Raw genomic sequence first — 21,794 nt, forward strand, 5'->3', positions numbered from 1 at the left:
TTGAAGGTCAGAATTAGGAAAGAAATGGAAAGGGGGTGAAAAGGAAGTGTTTTACCCACAGATGGAGTCAGGAGGAGGTTTCAGTCAGTGTGAAGCTCAATCTTCATTCACAAATAAATTAACCTGGTGAGACTTGTTACCGTGCGGCATTCACAAAACCGGCGCTCTGATTGGCTGGAAGACCAGAGTCCTTCCGGTTCTCCTACTCTTTTCATTGGTCAATGTCAGCAGAGGGTGTGCCCTGTCTTGGACATGCGCAGTCCCAGACCGGGGGAGAGGTGGGGAACACCGAGCGGCTTCTCGGTCTGGTCGGAGCCGTCAGTCAGTTGCCGGGAATCCTTGTCTCGAGGAGGTGCAGGGCGAGGGGGTAAAAAGAGTGGGGGTGGAGCTCCCGATTCCGGACACCGGACACCGGACCTGCGCACTGGAACCCTGAGACGTCACCGCGATTCCTCTTGGCTGTTTCAGGCCTTGCTGCATTGTGACGTCACAGAGGCGGTCCCAGAACGCATGGTCTTTTATGGGACGGAGCACCGGAGGTCATTTGGGCTTCCAGCAAACCAGGAGTGGATAGCACTGTGGCTTCACAGCGCCAGGGTCCCAGGTTCAATTCCTGGCTGGGTCACTGTGCGGAGTCTGTACATTCTCCCCATGTCTGTGTGGCTTTCCTCTGGGTGCTCCAGTTTCCTCCCACAATCCAAAGACGTGCAGGTTAGGTGGATTGGCTATGCTAAATTGCCCTTAGTGACCAAAAAAGGTTAGGAGGGGTTATTGGGTTACAGGGATAGGGTGGAAGTGAGGGCTTAAGTGGGTCGGTGCAGACCCGATGGGCCGAATGGCCTCCTTCTGCACTGTCTGTTCTAAGCCCGCTCCCTGGTGAGCAGGCCGCATATCCCCAGGGAAAAGATTTTTACTCGGCTCCAAAAATCCAGACTTCTCAGTTCTCAACCTGGAAACTAGGAAAGGTCTTTATATTTACTACTATGATGCTCCACCTCTTCAAATCCTCTCCCTGGAGACTAGGCCTCAAATCCCCGAGGTCAGGGTTTTGTACTTACTGCTCCAGCACTCCGCCCTCCGAGTCCACACCCTGGAGGCTAGGTATGGCGAAATAGGTATTAGAGACTAGGTATTGGGAAATGGGTGAGAAAAAAATGTTCTCTAGAAATGAGAATTCTCTGTTCTGAATTTCTATCCTGTACTGACTGTGAAGTCTTCTGTAAACTCCTTTTACAGGATATTAGAAGAGGAGGAATTACAGACAGAAATCTCAAATGTAACGTCTCGATCTGACAGAGTCATCCGATTCCTTGGGATCTGAATATCAACGGCCTTTGAATCGAGAAGGGGAAGGAAAAATGTTTGTCCGATCTGTCGGCAACAAAAGATTTTAAATATAATTGTGACTGGAAAAGCACCGAGACACACACACCCGAGTGAGAGTGTTCCAGAGCACTGACTGTGGAAAGAGCTTTAACCAGTTACACAGCCTGAAAAATCATCACACCATTCACAGCGGGGAGAGACCGTACACGTGTACTGTGTATGGACGAGGCTTCAACTGATATTCTGACCTGAAGAGATTCGAGGAGACACAAAACATGGAGAAACCGTGGATATGTGGGGATTGTGGGAAGGGATTCAGTGCCCCATCTCAACTGGAGATTCATCGACGCATTCACACAGGGGAGAGGCCGTTCACCTGCTCTGTATGTGAGAAGGGATTCACTCAGTTATCCCACCTACTTACACACCAGCGAGTTCACAGTGGGGAGAAGCCATTCATCTGCTCTCAGTGTGGGAAGGGATTCAGTGATCCATCCGGCCTGCGGTCACACCAGCGCGTTCACACTGGGGAGAGGCCATTCAGCTGCTCTCAGTGCGAGAAGAGATTCAGTGATTCATCCACCCTGCGGACACACCGCCGGGTTCACACAAGGGAGAGGCCGTTTAGCTGCTCTCAGTGTGGGAAGGAATTCACTCAGTTATCCCACCTACAGACACACCAGCGGGTTCACACTGGGGAGAAGCCGTTCACCTGCTCTCAATGTGGGAAGGGATTCAGTCAATTATCCGGCCTACAGACACACCAGAGGGTTCACACTGGGGAGAAGCCGTTCACCTGCTCTCAATGTGGGAAGGGATTCAGTCAATTGTCCAGCCTGCAGACACACCAGAGGGTTCACACTGGGGAGAAACCGTTCACCTGCTCTCAGTGTGGGAAGGGATTCAGTCAGTTATCCAGCCTGCAGAGACACCAGCGAGTTCACACTGGGGAGAGGCCGTTCACCTGCTCTCTATGTGGGAAGGGATTCACTACATTATCCAGCCTGCGGAGACACCAGCGAGTTCACACCGGGGAGAGTTAGCTCAGTTGGCTGGATAGCTGGTTTGTGATGCGTAGCGACTCTGACATCAGGGGTTCAACTCCCGTACCGGCTGAGGTTATCCATGAAGGCCTCACCTTCTCAGCATTGCTCCTCGCCTGAGGTGTGGTGACCCTCAGATACAATCACCACCAGTCAGCTCACTCTGTCAAAGGGGAAAGCAGTCTCTGGGACTTTGGCGACTCTTATTTCACACAAATACAACAAACATAGATTCGTTTAAGGAGCAAAAATCCAACAGGAAAAGTGATACAACCGTGACTAACAAGAAAAGTTAAAAGTTCCATTCGATCAAAGGAAAGGCCTCATAAAGTGGCCAAAATAGTGTTAACCCTGAGGGTTGGGAACGTGTTTTAGAATTCAGCAAAGAAGACCAAGAAACTGATCAAGAGAAAATAGAATATGAGAGCAAACTGGCGAGAAACATAAAAAACGACTGGAAAAGCTCCTATAGGAATGTGAAAAGGAAAAGATTAGCAAAGACCAATGTGGGTCCATTCCAGACAGAGACAGGAGAGTTTATAATGGGGAATAAGGAAATGGCAGAGAAACTAAACAATGTGTGTCTGTCTTCACAGAGGAAGATACAGAAATCGTCCCAAAAACACGAGAGAACCACGAAGCTCAGAGTGCACAGGAGGCCATTCTGCCCAACCGGCTCATGCAGCTGCTACTTTTTATGGTCCCAGTGTCCTGCAGAAGAAACCCTGGATCTGTCAAATGGCCTGAATCAGCACCTTCAGGAGAATTGGGAGGGTGAATATTAGATACAGCAGAGTGAGAATGGAGGGAGAGTGTGTGGGATGGAGATTTACAGATTTTGGGGATGAGAGAGGAAAGAATGTTCCAGAGAAACTACAACTGTCTGTTCTGAGTTTCTATCCTGTACTGACAGTGATGTATTTTGTAAATACATCACACCATTGACAGCGAGGAGAGACCGTACATGTGTTCTCTGTGTGGGTAAGGCTTCAATTGTCTCATCTAGGGAGACACAAGGAGACCCAAAACATGGAGAAACAGTGGAAATGCCGGGACTGTGGGAAGGGATTCAAAGCCCCATCTGCACTGGAAGCTCATCGGCGCATTCACACTGGGAGAGGCCATTCAGCTGCTCTCAGTGTGGGAAAGGATTCAGTCAGTCATTCACTCTGCAAACACCAGAGGGTTCAGACTGGGGAGAGGCCATTGAACTGCTCTCAGTGTGGGAAGAGATTCAATCAATCAGCCAGCCTGACGTCCCACCAGCTACTTCACACAGAGGAGAAGCCGTTCACCTGCTCTTAGTGTGGGAAAGGATTCAGACATTTATCCACCCTGCGGAGACATCATCCAGTTCACCCTGGAGAGTGAGCATTCACCTGCTCTCAATGTGGGAAGTGATTGTCAGTCATTCACCCTGCAAACACACCAGAGGGTTCACACTGAGGAGAGGCCATTCAGCTGCACTCTGTGGGAAGAGATTCTGTGTTTCCTTCTACCTGCTGAGTCACCAACAAGGTCACAAGGGATTACAGGGGTTGGATTCTGCTGTTATTGTTTCTGCTCTCAATTACACCCGGAACAGCATTGTGTTCATTCTGTCAGTTGGTCAATGGGGAGGGTCGGAGGGTTTATTTCTGCTGGACTGGCCGGTCTCACGACTTTGCCTCCAGTGGCCTGATGCTCTTGAGCGTTGTGGCAAATACTTGGCTTCAAATTTCACAAGGATCACAGAGTGAAAGGGTGTTTGGCAGGTAGATGACGTATAGTTCCTGTTTCTGTTTGGAACCCCAAAGCATGCAGTTCAGATGAAGATAGGCTATGGTGGTTACATGGTTCTGTCTCAGAAGGAACCTGTCAAGCTATGAAGGGCAAGTTGATTGGGAACTTACAATAAAATGTGTAATGATACACAGGCAATCACATTTAAGGAATGATCACATATTTACATAAAATATAGATTCATTTAAGAAACAAAAATCCAACAGGAAAAGTGACGCAACCGTGGTGAACAAGAAAAATTAAAGATTCCATTAGGTCAAAGGAAGAGTCTCATAGATAGATTACAGATTTATTGCTTCACTGATTTATTGGTAACCTTTAAGAATTAATGCAGTATAATTCTTCAATTCAGTATACATACAGACAGAAAAGGGAATATCCACAAGGCAAAGTCATTGTTTCAGATAAAAATATGAGAATTACTGTACAGCAACTTAATATGTGTCAGAATCTAACACTGTTTCAAGAAAAGTTGCATAGAAGCCCTCATAATGAATAAAGCATTGTTCTACAAATACATCTCGTAATGAAAAAGTATCGGAGCCTTAGCAACACAAACATTTACAAATAGTAGCAAAGCCTTAGCAACAAGCAATGTTAATGCAGAACACCTTATCTTCAGAGGATTGGTACACATGGAGGGAGCATGTAGACATTTAATTAATTTGACAGACATGAATGAATCTTAAGTAATGACCAATGCCTGGATAACAAATCATGCTCCAAGTGACAGAGTTTTTTGAATAAATCAGGAAGCCTCAGCTGAGAATTTGAAACCAATAAGGGGTTAGACCATTGATAAGAATTTCTTTAAGAATAAAGTTTCTTGATTAAAGTTTGTTCTGTATTCATGCTTTAAGACATTCTGAACCATCTATTGATTTCCTAATATTGCCTTATATTTTTGTTTAACTCTCTTTATTATATTTTGATGTATTATTTGATGTGAATTTTGATTTATTTTAATGTAAGAGAATCAAGGTTCTCGTTGCCAAAATAAGTGGAACCCCGAGGTTTGGGAACTTGTTTTAGAAGAAACTCATGAAGAGAAAATAGAATATGAGAGCAGACTGTCTAGAAACATAAAAAACGACTGATAAAGCTCCTATAGGAATGTGAAAAGGAAAAGATTAGCAAAGACCAATGTGGGTCCATTCCAGGGAGAGACAGGAGAGTTTATAATGGGGAGTAAGGAAATGGCAGAGAAACTAAACAATGTGTGTCTGTCTTCACAGAGGAAGATACAGAAATTGTCCTAAAAACACCAGAGAACCAAGGGACCAGTGAGCACGAGGAACTGAAAGAGATTCGTATTAGTGAAAAAGCAGTACTGGAGAAATTAATGTGATTGAAAGTTAATAAATCCCCAAAAGCTGATGCTCTACATCCCAGAGTGTTGAACGAGGCGGCTGTAGAGATAGTGGATACATTGGTGATCATCTTTCAAAATTCTGTAGATTCTGGAATGGCCATTCAGCCCGTCAAGCCTGCTCCACCATTTAATACGATCATGGCTCATCATCCACTTCAATGCCTTTTTCCCCACACTATCCCCTTTGTGTTATTGGTATTTAGAAATCTGTCAGTCTCTGGTTCTTCTTTGGCCCTGGTATGATGGTGGTCTTCTTGAAGCAGGTGGGAACCTCAGAACGGAGTAGGGAGAGGTTGAGGATGTCTGCGAACACACCTACCAATTGGTCAGCGCAGGATCTGGGTGCATGGCAGGGACTCCGTCAGGACCTGTCGCTTTCGAAGGGTTCACTTTCAAGAAGGCCTTTGGAGGCTGTGATGGTGGGTATGGGTGTGTCCAAGGCTCTTGGGGCAGTTTGTTGGTTTCCTGCCCGAAATAAGCAGAGAATGCATTGAGTTTGTCGGGGAGGGCTGCGCTGTTGCTGAAGATTCTACTCGGCTTTACTTTGCACCCATGTTATTTAAGCCGTGCCACAACCAACGAGAGTCCATGTCGTTAATCTGTGATTCAAGCTTCGTCCGGTATTGTCTCTTGGAGTCCGTGATGGCTTTGCGGAGGTCATACCTCGATCTTTTGATTAGGTCAGGGTCGCCTGTCTTGAACTCCTCAGACGTGGCCTTCTATAGGGAGTGAATTTCCCGATTAAACCATGGTTTCTGGTTGGGTAACATACATACTACCTTTTTTGACATACAATCTTCTGCACATTTTTTGATGAAGTCTGTGATGGTGCTGGCAAACTCGTTTAGGTTGGCTGCTGAGTTCTTGAATACGGACCAGTCCACTGACTCCAAGCAGTCACGTAGGAGCTCTTCTGTTGCCTCGGACCAGCATTACACAACCTTCTCCACCGGATTCTCCGCTTAAGTTTCTGCTTGTATGCAGAGAGAAGGAGCGCCATCCTGTGGTCTGAATTTCCAAAGTGCAGTCAGGAGATGGATTGAGAAGCGTCCTTGATATTTGTGTAGCAGTGGTCAAGGATGTTGGGGCCCCTGTTGGGACAGGAGATGTGTTGGTGGAATTTTGGCTGTACACTCGAGGTTGGCCTGGTTAAAGTACCCGGCCACGATGAACAAGGCCTCCGGGTATTCTGCTTCATTGTTATTTATAGCGGTTACAATTCATCAAGCGCCTTCACTTCCGCCTGGGGTGGGATGTAGACCGCTGTGATGATGGTAGAAGTAAACTCTGTGGAAGGTAGTATGGACGGCACTTCACAGTCGGGTATTCCAGGTCCGGGGAGCAGTAGTTCGCCAGGGTCACCACATCCGAGCACCAGGACGAGTTGATGTGAAGACAAATCCCTCCACCCACTCCAGGTTCAATCCTGGATGTGATTAACAGCAGGAATAGCAGCAGAGTGCAACATGTCCTCACTTGTGAACTCTGTGGTGTCTCAGCATGTTGGATGACTGAGTGAATCCCTTCCCGCAGTGAGAGCAGGTGACTGGCCTCTTTCCAGTGTGGACTCGATGGTGTGTCAACAGGGCAGATTGTTGTTGAAAACTCACCACTATTTTTAGAATTCCACCTATACCAAAAAGGTCCGACATTCTAAATGATGAACAGGGATTCTCACTCCCTGACTCTGATGTAGGCTTCGGTAGGTGCTATTCAGGTCAAACTATGTTTTCAAGTTATCCCCTGGTATACCCCATGCCTTCACAGAAGATTTCATCTACTTACCACTTAGTAGCATCGATCTTGGGTCCCGCATTGCTAAGTAAGTAAAGTAGACTTAGGAATAACCACTGTTTCAGGTTCAAACTTTTAAATTATTTTATTATTATATTTTTTCTTTTAAAATATGCAATCACTGGATCCTTCTGGTTGGTTGAAGGGACCTTCAGGCCCAACTTGACAATCAATCTTCTTTTTAAAATCTGGTCTTCTTTAGATGTATTCACTGTTCTGCTTGGTTGCTAGGTTCTATCTTTCCCATGTACCGAGCCGTGAGAGCTGACTCTGCTGACTGTCTCTGAGCTGACTCTGCCTCCTCTTTAAATTCTGGTCTTCCTTGGATGTATTAGCTGTTTTAGCTCGGCTGCTTTGCTCTGTCCCATGACCGAGCTGACTATAAGCTGACTCTGCTTCTCTTGTTCCTTCTCTGCCTCTTTCTCAGGTTTATGTATGTTTCTGACAGTTATTAAGTTTTTATGACTTTATTGTAAAGTAACTTTTATTTCACTTGGATTGTAAAAGGTACCTTTAATCTGAATTTTTCTTTTTTTAAAAAATAATTTTAAATCAAATTTTCACATTTTCACACAAAAGAAAACAGTAACAGAAAATTCAAAGAACAAACCCCCCCTCCCCCCATATATACAAAAGAGAAGCAATAAATAAACGCCCGACGTTGGCAAAGATTTAACCCAAAACAAAAAGACAACCCCCCCCCCCCCCCCCCCCCCGGGTTGCTGCTGCTGCTGCTGACCTTTTGTTTTTACCGTTCTGCCAGGAGATCTAGGAATGGTTGCCATCTCCTGAAAAACCCTTGCACTGACCCCCTTAGGGCAAATTTCACCTTCTCCAATTTAATAAACCCCGCCATATCGTTGACCCAGGCCTCTACGCTTGGGGACCGCGCATCCTTCCACTGAAGAAGAATCCTCCGCCGGGCTACTAGGGACGCAAAGGCCAGAACACTGGCCTCTTTCGCCTCTTGCACACCCGGCTCCACTGCAACCCCAAATATTGCGAGTCCCCAGCCTGGATTGACCCTGGATCCTACAACCCTCGATACCGTCCTTGCTACACCCTTCCAAAACTCCCCTTGCGCTGGGCATGCCCAGAACAGAAAGCCTTTGACAAGGTGCCACACAAAAGGTTGCTGCATAAGATAAAGATGCATGGCATTAAGGGTAAAGTAGTAGCATGGATAGAGGATTGGTTAATTAATAGAAAGCAAAGAGTGGGGATTAATGGGTGTTTCTCTGGTTGGCAATCAGTAGCTAGTGGTGTCCCTCAGGGATCCGTGTTGGGCCGACAATTGTTCACAATTTACATGGATGATTTAGAGTTGGGGACCAAGGGCAATGTGTCCAAGTTTGCAGATGACACTAAAATGAGTGGTAAAGCGAAAAGTGCAGAGGATACTGGAAGTCTGCAGAGGGATTTGGATAGGTTAAGTGAATGGGCTAGGGTCTGGCAGATGGAATACAATGTTGACAAATGTGAGGTTATCCATTTTGGTAGGAATAACAGCAAACGGGATTATTATTTAAACGATAAAATATTAAAGCATGCTGCTGTGCAGAGAGACTTGGGTGTGCTAGTGCATGAGTCACAGAAGGTTGGTTTACAGGTGCAACAGGTGATTAAGAAGGCAAATGGAATTTTGTCCTTCATTGCTAGAGGGATGGAGTTTAAGACTAGGGAGGTTATGTTGCAATTGTATAAGGTGTTAGTGCAGCCACACCTGGAGTATTGTGTTCAGTTTTGGTCTCCTTACTTGAGAAAGGACGTACTGGCGCTGGAGGGTGTGCAGAGGAGATTCACTAGGTTAATCCCAGAGCTGAAGGGGTTGGATTATGAGGAGAGGTTGAGTAGACTGGGACTGTACTCGTTGGAATTTAGAAGGATGAGGGGGGATCTTATAGAAACATTTAAAATTATGAAGGGAATAGATAGGATAGATGCGGGCAGGTTGTTTCCACTGGCGGGTGACAGCAGAACTAGGGGGCATAGCCTCAAAATAAGGGGAAGTAGATTTAGGACTGAGTTTAGGAGGAACTTCTTCACCCAAAGGGTTGTGAATCTATGGAATTCCTTGCCCAGTGAAGCAGTTGAGGCTCCTTCATTACATGTTTTTAAGGTAAAGATAGATAGTTTTTTGAAGAATAAAGGGATTAAGTGTTATGGTGTTTGGGCCGGAAAGTGGAGCTGAGTCCACAAAAGATCAGCCATGATCTCATTGAATGGCGGAGCAGGCTCGAGGGGCCAGATGGCCTACTCCTGCTCCTAGTTCTTATGTTCTAACATGTGGACATGGTTTGCTGGGCCCCAGAGCATCTAACACAACTGTCCTCACTCCCAAAAAACCGACTCATCCTTGTCCCAGTCATATGAGTCCTATGCAGCACCTTAAACTGTATAAGGCCAAGCCTCGCACATGAAGAGGAGGAGTTCACCCTTTCCAGGGCATCCGCCCACTTCCCCTCCTCAATCTCCTCACCCAGCTCCTCCTCCCATTTACCTTTCAGCTCCTCCACCGAGGCCTCGTCTACCTCCTGCATCACCTGGTACGCTTCCGAGATCCTCCCCTCTCCATCCCATACCCCCGAGAGCACCCTGTCCTAGACCCCAGGCGGCGGCAGCAGGGGGAACCCCGCCACCTGACAAATGCCCTTACTTGCATGTACCTAATGGTGTTCCCCGCAGGGAGCCCAAACTTCCCTTCCAGCTCACCCAGGCTCGTAAACTTCCCATCTATTCCCGTACCAGCCTCCCCGGACAGGCGCCGGAATGTGGCGACTAGGGGCTTTTCACAGTAACTTCATTGAAGCCTACTCGTGACAATAAGCGATTTATTATTTATATGAACAGGTCCCCCAGCCTCCTGACACCTACCCTGTGCCAACTCAGGAACCCGCCATCAATTCTCGCCAGAACAAACCGGTGGTTCCCCCGTATCGGGGACCCCATCGAGGCCCCCACCTCCCCCCTGTGCAGCCTCCATTGCCCCCAAATTTTGAGGGTCGCTGCCATCACCGGGCTCGTGGTATACCTTGTTGGAGGGAGCGGCAGCGGCGCCGTTACCAGCGCTCCCAGGCTCGTGCCCACACAGGATGCCATCTCCATCCTCTTCCATGCTGCCCCCTCCCCGTCCATTACCCACTTACGCACCATCGCTGCGTTGGCAGCCCAATAATACCCACAGAGGCTGGGCAGCGCCAGCCCCCCCTATCACTGCCCCGCTCCAGAAACACTCTTCTCTCCCTCGGGGTCCCGTGCGCCCACACAAATCCCGTAATGCTCCTGTTAACCCGCCTGAAAAAGGCCTTTGGGATAAGGATGGGAAGGCACTGGAACAGGAACAGAAACCTCGGGAGCACCGTCATCTTGACTGACTGCACCCTACCCGTCAGAGACAGCGGCAGCATGTCCCACCTCTTAAACTCCTCCTCCATTTGCTCCACCAGCCTTGTGAGGTTAAGCTTACGCAAGGCCCCCCAGCTCCTGGCCACCTAAACCCCAAGTACCTGAAGCTCCTCTCCGTCCTTTTCAGTGGGAGCCTCCCAATCCCCCCCCCCCCCCCCCCCCCACTCCCGGTCCCGCGAGTGTATCACAAACAGCTTGCTTTTCCCAAAGATAAGCTTATACCCTGAGAAATCCCCAAATTCCCGGAGAATCCCCATCACCACCGGCATTCCCCACACCGGGTTCGCCACACACAAGAGGTCGTTCGTGTAGAGCGACTCTCGGTGCTCCTCCCCACCCCGGACCAGCCCCCTCCAATCCCCTGACTCCCTCAGCGCCATAGCCAGGGGTTCAATTGCCAGCGCAAAAAGTAGGGGGGACAGGGGACACCCCTGCCTCGTCCCTCGGTGTAGTCGAAAATACTCCGACCTCTTCTTATTCGTGGCCACACTCGCCATCGGGGCCTCATACAACAGCCTCACCCAACTGACAAACCCCTCCCCAAACCCGAACCTTTCCAGCGCCTCCCACAAGTACCCCCACTCGACCCGATCAAAGGCCTTCTCCGCATCTAGCACCACCACTATCTCTGCCTCCCCTTCTACCGCCGGCATCATTATAACGTTCAAGACCCTCCGTATATTAGTGTTCAGCTGCCTCCCCTTCACAAACCCCGTTTGATCCTCGTGGATAACCTGCGGCACACAATCCTCTATCCTCGCGGCTAAGATCTTTGCCAACAACTTGGCGTCTACATTTAAGAGTGAGATCGGCCTGTATGACCCACACTGCAGGAGATCCCTGTCTCGCTTAAGAATCAAGGAGATCAGCGCCCGAGACATCGTCGGGAGCAAAGACCCCCCCCCCTCCCTTGCCTCGTTAAAAGTCCTAACCAACAGGGGGCCCATCAGGTCTGCATACGTCTTGTAAAATTCAACCGGGAACCCATCCGGCCCCGGCTCCTTCCCCGACTGCATGTTCCCTATCTCTTTGACCAGCCCCTCAAGCTCAACTGGCGCCCCCAGACCCTCCGCCCTCGGGAATCTCAGCCGGTCTAAAAAGCGCCCCATCCCCCCTTCTCCGCCGGAGGTTCAGACCGATATAGTCTCTCATAAAAGTCCTGAAGACCCCATTAATGTCTACCCCACTCCGCACCACATTTCCTCCCTGATCCTTAACACCACCAATCTCCCTAGCTACATCCCGCTTACGGAGCTGGTGTGCCAGCATCCTACTCGCCTTCTCCCCATACTCGTACACTGCACCCTGAGCCTTTCTCCATTGAGCCTCCGCCTTTCTGGTGGTCAACAAGTCGAACTCAGCACGAAGGCTGCGCCGCTCCCTCAGCAATCCCTCCTCCGGGGCCTCCGCGTACCTCCTGTCCACCCTCACCATCTCCCCCACCAATCTCCTCCCTTTCTCTCTGCTCCTCTCTCTCTCTGTGGGCCCGAATGGAGATCAACTCTCCCCGAACCACCACCTTCAGCGCCTCCCAGACCATCCCCACTCGGACCTCCCCATTATCGTTGGCCTCTAGATACCTCTCAATACATCCTCGAACCCGCCCCCTCACCACCTCGTCCGCCAGCAGCCCCACCTCCAAGCACCACAACGGGGGCTGGTCCCTCTCCTCCCCCAGCTCGAGGTCCACTCAATGCGGGGCATGGTCCGAAATGGCTATCGCAGAGTACTTAGCGTCTACTACCCCCGCAATCAGCGCCCTACTCAAAACGAAAAAAAATGGATCCGGGAGTAGGCCTTATGCACATGGGAGAAGTATGAAAATTCCCTGGCCCTTGGCCTCGCGAATCTCCATGGATCCACCCCTCCCATCTGGTCCATAAATCCCCTCAACACCTTAGCCGCCGCAGGCCTCCTACCCGTCCTGGAACTGGATCGATCCAGTGGCGGATCCAAACCGTGTTGAAATCCCCCCCATTACCAGGCCCCCGCCTCCAAATCTGGAATCCGGCCCAACATGCGCCACATGAAACCTGCATCATCCCAATTTGGGGCGTATACATTGACCAGCACCACCCGCTCCCCTTGCAGCTTGCCACTCACCATCACATACCTCCCACCACTATCTGCCACCACACTCGACGCCTCAAACGACACCCTCTTCCCCACCACCCTCCGGTTTTTTGCATCCAGCCCCGAATGAAACACTTGGCCCACCCACCCCTTCCTCAACCTGACCTGATCCGCCACCTTCAGGAGCGTCTCCTGTAGCATAGCCACGTCCGCCTTCAGCCCCCTCAAATGCACGAACACGCGGGACCGTTTAACCGGCCCATTCAGTCCCCTCACATTCCAGGTGATCAGCCGGATCGGAGGGCCACCTGCCCCCCTCCCCCGTCGACTAGCTATCACCCTTCCGTAATCTGCCACGTGCCCTGCGCCCCACGCTCAGCCCGTTTCCCACAGCGACAGACCCCCATCCCGACCCCCTCTACACACTCCAGCTCCTTCTTGGCCATTCCAGCAGCAACCCGGTATCCCCTCCCTCTTCCACCCCATCACCTCCCCACCGCCCCCCCCCCCCCCCAAAGCTAGGGCCCCCCCTAGCTGCGTAACCCCAGTCATTGTACTTCCGTAAGTCAGCTGACTCCTGCTGACCCCGGCTATTCCCGCCAACCTAATTACTCTCCCCAGTGACACACACCCATTCCCCCAATGCCGACCCTGCCCCCTGCGTCTCCAGCGCGGGAGAAAAGCCCGCGTCCCCATCCCAAGCCCCGCCCCCGACCCAAAACGCGGGAAGACAGGCACATGACCCAACAGGGCCGCGAGCCCCACCCAAACCCGCAACCAGTGAAATAATAAAAGTCCCGACATGATATGATAAAACACCCAAGTAAACAGATAACAGTCCTGAAAAGCAGACAAGAAAAAACAGAACAGCAAAAAAAACATCGTCCAATAGAACCAAAAAGAAAAAAGCGAAAGGATATCAAGGAGGACAAAGCCTCCGGGCTGTGTACAATGTTCCCCAGCCCCCAGTTCAAGTCCAGCTTCTCTGCCTCGGACAAATGTCCAGACCTCCTCCGGGGAGTCAAAGTAAAGTTGGCGGTCTTTATAGGTGACCCACAGGCGTGCCGGCTGCAACAGGCCAAACTTGACCCCCTTCTTGTGGAGCACTACCTTCGCCCGGTTAAACCCAGCCCTTTTCTTTGCCACCTCTGCACTCCAGTCCTGGTAGATCCTGATCTCCGTATTCTCCCACTTGCTGCTCCTCTCCCTCTTCGCCCAACGAAGCACACATTCACGGTCGACCAAGCGTTGAAAGCGGACCAGCACCGCCCTGGGCGGCTCGTTCGGCCTGGACTTCCGCAGCAGCACCCGATGGGCACCCTCCAGCTCCAGGGGTCCCCGGAACGACCCCGCACCCATCAGCGAGTTTAGTATCAGGACCACGTAGGCCCCCAAATCCGAACCTTCCAGCCCCTCCGGGAGGCCCAAAATCCGCAGATTCATCCAGCGGGAGCGGTTCTCTATCTCCTCCATCCTTGCCAACCATTTTTTTTGAAGCACCTCGTGCGACTCCACCTTCACCGCCAGGCCCATGAGTTCGTCCTCGTTCTCCGAAGCCTTCTGCTGCAGCTCCCGAATCTCCGCAGCCTGAGCCGTCTGAGTCGCCCCGAGCCTGTCCAGCGATGCCCTCACCAGCTCCAGGATCTCAGCCTTTAGTTCCAGGAAGGAGCGCAGCAGCAGCTCCTGCTGCTCCCTCACCCACTGCTGCCACGCTGCCGGTTCCCCACCCGCCGCCATCTTGTCCTTTCTGCCTCACACCTTCTTCTGCTGCAAAGTTGATTTTCTGGTCGCTCCACTCTAGTCCAGCCCATCCACCGGCCGCTGAGCACAGTGGCTGCGTTCCCACCCGGGGAAAAGCCGAATCAGTGCCGTTGCGGGCCCTTAAAAGAGCCCGAAAGTCCAAAAATAGCGGGAGCTACCGAACGTGCGGCTTAGCTCCGCATCGCTGCAACCGGAGGTCTAATCTGAATTTTTCCAACATGACTTAGTATTCATTTTGGGCATGGCCTCAGTCCACAGATCTGATTACATTGTGTCCTTCGTGATGTTCAAAATGCTTTGAATATCAAGAGGGGTGTGAATTTTGGTTCCTGTCATTTCTATAGTTTTCTTATCGAATTGTGTCCCCAGCACATAATTTTGACTTTGATTTGGGTCTAGTTTGTGTTCTTGTAGACAGGTTGTCTCCAGTTTTTTTAATTGACCTGATGTCAGCAGAGCTTCACATCTATATATTTGTCTCCCTAGTCATTCTTTTCTATCTGCTGATTTTACTTCAATGAAGGTGTGAATCATTGCTTTTAGCGTAATGCTAAAAATCTACTTGGTTATAACTTGAAAGGTTTACATTTATCACCTAACTCAACTGAAACCCTCATCCATGCTTTTCCAGATGCTTACTAAGATGGTTAATTTCAATGAAGGTGTGAGCCATTGTTTTTAGCTACATACAAAAATCCTGTTTGTTTGCTAAGCCTGCTTGGGAGAAGGAATCTGCATTTTATAATCATGCTCTTTGCAGCTGCTGTTAACCATTCATGGGATCTTTCCCTGTATCCTCTCATGTTTCTCTCAGACCAGATATTGCCAGACTTCCATGTTTCAAATGACACATCTTTCCTAATTTTCAATTACAAGATGAAACACGGAATCTCCTCACACAATCAGAGCAGGTGAATCAAGTGTGAATTCGCTGGTGTCTCCACAGTGTGGATGATGTTTGAAAAGTCTTTGTGCAGTGAGAGCAATTGAACAGTTTCTCCTCAGTGTGAATGCACTGGTGGGACATCATTACCTGAGAGCTTTTAAACCCACACCCACTGTCAGAGCATTTAAAGTGTCTCTCATTGGTGTGAGTGACATTGTGGCTCAGCAAGTGATGATCGAGTAAATCTTTTCCCAGTTGGAGAGGTGAATGGGCTCTCCCCGGTGTGACCTCGCTCGTGTTTCATCAGGTTGGATGAGGTTCTAAAGCTCTTTGTGCAGTGAGAGCAGCTGAACGGTCTCTCCTCAGAGTGAATGCGCTGGTGGGACATTAGTAGCTGAGAGCTTTTGAAACCCCTCCTGCAGTCAGAGCATTTAAAGGGCCTGCTCGCGGTGTGAGTGACATTGTGTTTCCGCAGGCTGGATAATTCAGTGAATCCCATATCACACACAGTGCAGATCAATGGTTCTCCCCGGTGTGAACTCGCTGGTGTGTCTGCAGGTGGTGTAGCTGAGTGAATCTCTTATCACACACAGTGCAGCTGAATGGCCTCTCCCCAGTGTGAACTCGTTCGTGTCTCCGCAGGTTGCCAATGTCAGTGAATCCCTTTTCACACTGAGAGCAGGTGAAAGGCCTCTCTCCAGTGTGAACTCTCTGGTGGCTCTGCAGTTTGGATAACCAAGTGAATCCCTTCCCACAGTCAGAGCAGGTGAATGGCCTCTCCCCAGTGTGAACTTGCTGGTGTCCCTGCAGGCTGGATAACTGAGTGAATCCCTTCCCACAGTCAGAGCAGATGAACGGCCTCTCCCCAGTGTGAACTCGTTCGTGTCTCCGCAGGTTGCCAATGTCAGTGAATCCCTTTTCACACTGAGAGCAGGTGAAAGGCCTCTCCCCAGTGTGAACTCGTTCGTGTCTCCGCAGGTTGCCAATGTCAGTGAATCCCTTTTCACACTGAGAGCAGGTGAAAGGCCTCTCTCCAGTGTGAACTCTCTGGTGGATCTGCAGTTTGGATAACCGAGTGAATCCCTTCCCACAGTCAGAGCAGGTGAACGGCCTCTCCCCAGTGTGAAGTCGCTGGTGACCCTGCAGGCTGGATAACTGAGTGAATCCCTTCCCACAGTCAGAGCAGGTGAACGGCCTCTCCCCAGTGTGAACTCGTTCGTGTCTCCGCAGTTTGCCAATGACACTGAATCCCTTTTCACACTGAGAGCAGGTGAATGGCCATTCTCCGGTGTGAACTCTCTGGTGGCTCTGCAGTTTGGATAACCGAGTGAATCCCTTCCCACAGTCAGAGCAGGTGAACGGCCTCTCCCCAGTGTGAACTTGCTGGTGTCCCTGCAGGCTGGATAACTGAGTGAATCCCTTCCCACAGTCAGAGCAGGTGAACGGCCTCTCCCCAGGGTGAACCCGACGGTGTGCCCGCAGGTTGAATAACTGAGTGAATCCCTTCCCACAGTCAGAGCAGATGAATGGCCTCTCTCCGGTGTGAAGTCGCTGGTGACCCTGCAGGCTGGATAACTGAGTGAATCCTTTCCCATAGTCAGAGCAGGTGAAAGGCCTCTCCCCAGTGTGAACTCGTTCGTGTCTCCGCAGGCTGCCAATGACAGCGAATCCCTTTTCACACTGAGAGCAGGTAAAAGGCCTCTCTCCAGTGTGACTGCGTTGATGCGTTTCCAGCAGGCATGGGAATGTGAATCCCTTCCCACAATCCTCACATTTCCATGGTTTCTCCATGGTCCGGGTGATTTTGTGTCTCACCGCGTTGAACAGTCAGTTGAAGCCTCGTCCACACACAGAACACCGATACAGTCTCTCCCTGCTGTGAATGGTGTAGTATTTTTTCAGGCTGTGTCACTGGTTATAGCTCTTTCCACAGTCAGTGCTGTGTAACAGTCTCACACGGGTGTGTGTGTCTCAGTGCTATTCCAGACACACTGATGTTTAAAATCTCTTGAAGCAGACAGAATAGACAAACTTTTCTCCTTCTAGATTCAAAGGCCGATGATCCCAAGAATTGAGTGACTCAGTCAGTTCTTGACGTGATATTTAGTTTGAGATATAGGCCTCGAACTCCTCTCGTTCGAACTTCCTGCAAACAGATTTTACAATAGTAATCATTGTCAGTACAGGATAGAAACACAGAACAGACAATTCTAGTTTCTATCGAACATTCTTTCCTCTCTCTCTTTCCCTAAAATGCTCTAAATCTCAATCCCACAGACTCTCCCTCCATTCTCACTCTGCTGTATCTAATATTCACCGTCCCAATTCTCCTGAAGGTGCTGATTCAGGCTGATTGACAGATCCCTGCTCACTGCTTCCTGTCCTGGACACAGAGACCTGAAAATCTTCATGCAGGCTGACAGACAGATATATGTCGAGATTACTGGATGAAAAATGTGTGTAATATACAGACTGTATTCACTTACTTTCCCTCCCAATTTTCCTGAAGGTGCTGATCAACAAATCTAAACTCACTAAAACCTGTACAAGAGGAGAGAATCTCCATATAAGGACATTTACTGATTAGAGATGGGGAAATCTGTGGAAGAATTTTATTTAGTCATGGAGTGGACATGACAGGGAACTCACTGCCCACAAGGGTTGTGGAAGTCCAGATAATCAATAATTTAAAATAAAATAGGATGGTCACTTGAAGAAAATAAACTTGCAGGGGAACAGGGATATCGAGGGGGAATGGGACTGACTGGATTACTGTGCAGAGAGTCAGCATAGACATAGACATAGAAGACATAGAACAGTACAGCACAGAACAGGCCCTTCGGCCCTCGATGTTGTGCCGAGCAATGATCACCCTACTTAAACCCACGTAACCCGTATACCCGTAACCCAACAATCCCCCCATTAACCTTACACTACGGGCAATTTAGTATGGCCAATCCACCTAACCCGCACATCTTTGGACTGTGGGAGGAAACCGGAGCACCCGGAGGAAACCCACGCACACACGGGGAGGACGTGCAGACTCCACACAGACAGTGACCCAGCCGGGATTCGAACCTGGGACCCTGGAGCTGTGAAGCATTGATGCTAACCACCATGCTACCGTGAGGCCCCAATTGACTTGAGATACCAAATGGATTCTGTCAGTGCTGCAATGACTGTATGACTGGAAATATATAATGTGGGTACAGTACTATATAACAAAACTAGAACTAATAATACATGTATTTTATTACAGAACCATCAATAATATATATAATACATACCATATAACATTAGACATATCTCTGTCCGATTTTAAATTTTTAAAAATTAATTTACGGGATGTGGACAATGCTGGTTAGGCCAGCATTTATTGCCCATCCCCAGTTACCCTTCCAAAGTAGTGGTGAGTTGCCTTCTTAAAACGCTGCAATCCTTGAGGTGTAGGTACATCCCCTGTGCTTTTTTAAAATTTGTTTTTATAAATGTAAAGGACCCAATTCATTTTTTCCAATTAAGGGGCAATTTAGCATGGCCAATCCACCTACCCTGCACATCTTTGGGTTTGAGAGCGAAACCCACGCAAACACAGGGAGAATGTGCAAGCTCCACACGGACAGTGACCCAGAGCCGGGATTGAGCCTGGGACCTCGGCGCCGTGAGGCAGCAGCGCTAACCACTGCTCCACCATGCTGCCCTACATCCCCTGTGCTGTTAGGGAGGGAATTCCAGGAGGTTGCCCCAGGGACAGTGAAGGAACGGCAATATATTTCCAAGTCAGGGTGGTGTGTAACTTGGAAGCGAACCTCCAAGTGGTGAGGTTCCCAGGTATCTGCTGCTCTTGTCCTTCTAGATGGTAGTGGTTGTGGGTATGGAAGGTGCTGTCTGAGGAACATTTATGAGTTACTGCAGTGTATCTTGGAGATGGTATACACGGCTGCTACTGTTTGTCGGTGGTGGAAGGTTTGAATGTTTGTGGAAGGGGGTGCAATCAATCAGGCTGCTTTGACCTGGATACAGCCAAGCTTCTTGCGTGTTGTTGGAGCTGCACTCATCCAGCAAAGTGGAGCGTATTCCATTACACTCCTGACTTGTGCTTGTAGATGTCTGGTGGACAGGCTTTGGGGCATCAGGTGGTGTGTTACTTGCCGTAGGATTCCTAGCCCTTGATCTGTCCTGGTAGCTACAGTATTAATATGGCCAGTCCTGTTCAGTTTCTGATCAATGGTAACCCCCACGAAGTTGATTGTGCGGGTTTCAGCGATGGGAATGCCACTGAATGTCAAGGGGTGGTGGTTAGATCCTCTCTTGTCGGAGATGGTCATTGCCTGGCACTTGTGTAGCACGAATGTAACTTGCCACTTATCAGCCCAAGTCTGGATATTGTCCAGGTCTTACTGAATTTGGACATGGACTGCTTCATTATCTGAGAAGTTGAGAATGGTGCTGAACATGTTTGCAGATGTCTGCAAACATCACTTCTCACCTGATGATGGAAGGGAGATCATTGATGAAGCAGCTGAAGATGGTTGGTCCTAGGATACTGCCCTGAGGATCTCCTGCAGTGATGTCCTGCAGCTGAGATAATTGACCTCCAATCACCACAACCATCTTCCTTTGTGCCAGGTATGACTCCAACCAGCGTAGAGTTATCCCCTAATTCCCACTGACTCCAGTTTAGCTGGGGTTCCTTAATTCCATACTCTGTCAAATGCTGCCTTGATGTCAAGGGGAGTCACTCTTACCTCCCTTCTGGCATTCAGCTCTTTCGTCCAAGGTTGTAATGAGGTCAGGAGCTGAGTGACTCTGGTGAAATCCAAACTGAGCATCCGGGAGCAGGCTATTGCAGAATAAGTGCCACTTAATTGGACCTTTGATGACTCCTTCCATCACTATGCTGATGATAGAGAGTATTTCGACGGGGAAGTAATTGGCTGGGTTGGATTTGGCTTGTTTACTGACCCCTTAAATGTCAGCCATCTCCTGGAGAAACCAGCCCTTTAATTGTGAACATTAGGAAAGAGACCATTTTAGCCAGACAAATAAATGTGTCAAGCTGAGGGAGCAAAGGATGTCAATGTCTTTAAGAGAGTGAGATCTGGGCCAGCCTTTACTGCTCCCTCCCTGGATTCACTTCCTTTCCCTTCAGTTGCTGCAAGTCATCAATTGAAGGTGAGAATCAGAAAAGAAATGGAAAAAGGGAGAAAAGAAAGTGTTTAACTCACAGATGTTGGAGACAGGAGGACGGGTTCAGTCTGTGTGCAGCTCAAGCTGATTCAGGGTTGGAGGAACAACAGCTTTACTCGGCACAAACCTCCATCTCCAGCTTCCGCATTGAGACAATGGGGGAGCTCTGATTGGCGGAGGGAAGATTCCTTCCGGTTCTCCTACTTCCAATTGGTCACAACTCAGCAGTGTCACCGGAGGTGAGCTCCTTCTGCACATGCGCAGAGTCCCCTCTCCCTGAGACATGCGCAGTCCCGGGTCGAGGGAGGGAATCCTCGATAGCCGGAACTGTCAGCCGGTTGCCAGGAAACCTTGTCTCGTGGATGCGTCGGGGAGGGGGAAAAATTTACGGGGACGGGGCTCCGTATTCGCGCGCGGGGCGGGTGCGCTCAAATGCAGTGACGTCACTGTGGAAGGGATTGATTACTATTGGTTGATTTAGAGGACTAGCTGCTTTGTGATGTCACAATGTAGAGGTTGGACAATGAGTTTCAGACTAAAACTTCCTCCTCTGGGCAACATCTGGGAGCAAATCAATGTCTCCCCCTTTCAGAAGGTCATAAGATATAGGAGCAGAATTCGACCATTTGACCCATCGACTCTACTCTGACATTCAATCATGGCTGATCTCATCCTGGCCTCAACTACACTGTCCTGAGAGTTCTCCATAACCCTTCAACCCGATTAAAAATCTGTCTAATTCCTCCCTAAATTTACTCACTGTCCCAGCTTCACCAAACTCTGGGGTAGTTAATTCCACAGATTCACAGCCCTTTGAAGAAGCAGCTCCTCCTCAACTCTGTTCTGAATTGGGCAGCACTGTGACCCAGTGGTTAGCACTGCTGTCTACAGCGCTGAGGACCTGGGTTCGATCCCAGTCCCGTGTCACTGTGTGGAATTTGCACTTTCTCCCCGTGTGTGTAGGTTTCCACCCCACAACCCAAAGATGTGTAGAGTAGGTGGATTGGTCACACTAAATTGCCCCTTAATTGGCAAAAAAATAATTGGATACACTAAATTTATTTTAAAATTAAAACTGTTTTAAATTTGTTACCGCTTATCGTAAGACTATTGCCTCTCATTCTGGAATGCCCCACAAGATGCACCAGCCTCTCCAAGTCTA

At 49.3% G+C, this 21,794-nt stretch overlaps 2 protein-coding genes across 3 annotated transcripts; one reads left to right on the forward strand and one right to left on the reverse strand.

The window, feature by feature from the left end:
- Positions 1-836: 836 nt before the first annotated feature.
- LOC119951837 (zinc finger protein 239-like) lies at positions 837-2,357 on the forward strand (the record flags this gene model as incomplete). Its single annotated transcript, XM_038775208.1, has 2 exons — positions 837-1,129; positions 1,237-2,357. A coding segment is annotated over exon 2 (756 nt), but the record flags the coding sequence as incomplete, so codon positions are not given.
- A 12,937-nt stretch (positions 2,358-15,294) lies between these two features.
- Positions 15,295-21,465, reverse strand: LOC119951789 (gastrula zinc finger protein XlCGF26.1-like). 2 transcript variants are annotated; one of them, XM_038775141.1, is made up of 2 exons: positions 20,671-21,465; positions 15,295-17,588 (listed from the first exon to the last, which is right to left on the reverse strand). In XM_038775141.1, exon 2 carries the CDS (start codon positions 17,231-17,233, stop codon positions 15,959-15,961), a length of 1,275 nt encoding a protein of 424 aa, XP_038631069.1. In that variant the 5' UTR covers positions 17,234-17,588; positions 20,671-21,465; the 3' UTR covers positions 15,295-15,958. The 2 variants fall into 2 exon arrangements, with proteins under 2 accessions (XP_038631069.1, XP_038631070.1); XM_038775142.1 differs by lacking the exon at positions 20,671-21,465 and adding an exon at positions 20,191-20,660.
- Between the last annotated feature and the right edge of the window lie 329 nt (positions 21,466-21,794).

This window comes from Scyliorhinus canicula, chromosome 17, assembly GCF_902713615.1.
Source record: "Scyliorhinus canicula chromosome 17, sScyCan1.1, whole genome shotgun sequence".
NCBI classification, from domain to species: Eukaryota; Metazoa; Chordata; class Chondrichthyes; order Carcharhiniformes; family Scyliorhinidae; genus Scyliorhinus; species Scyliorhinus canicula.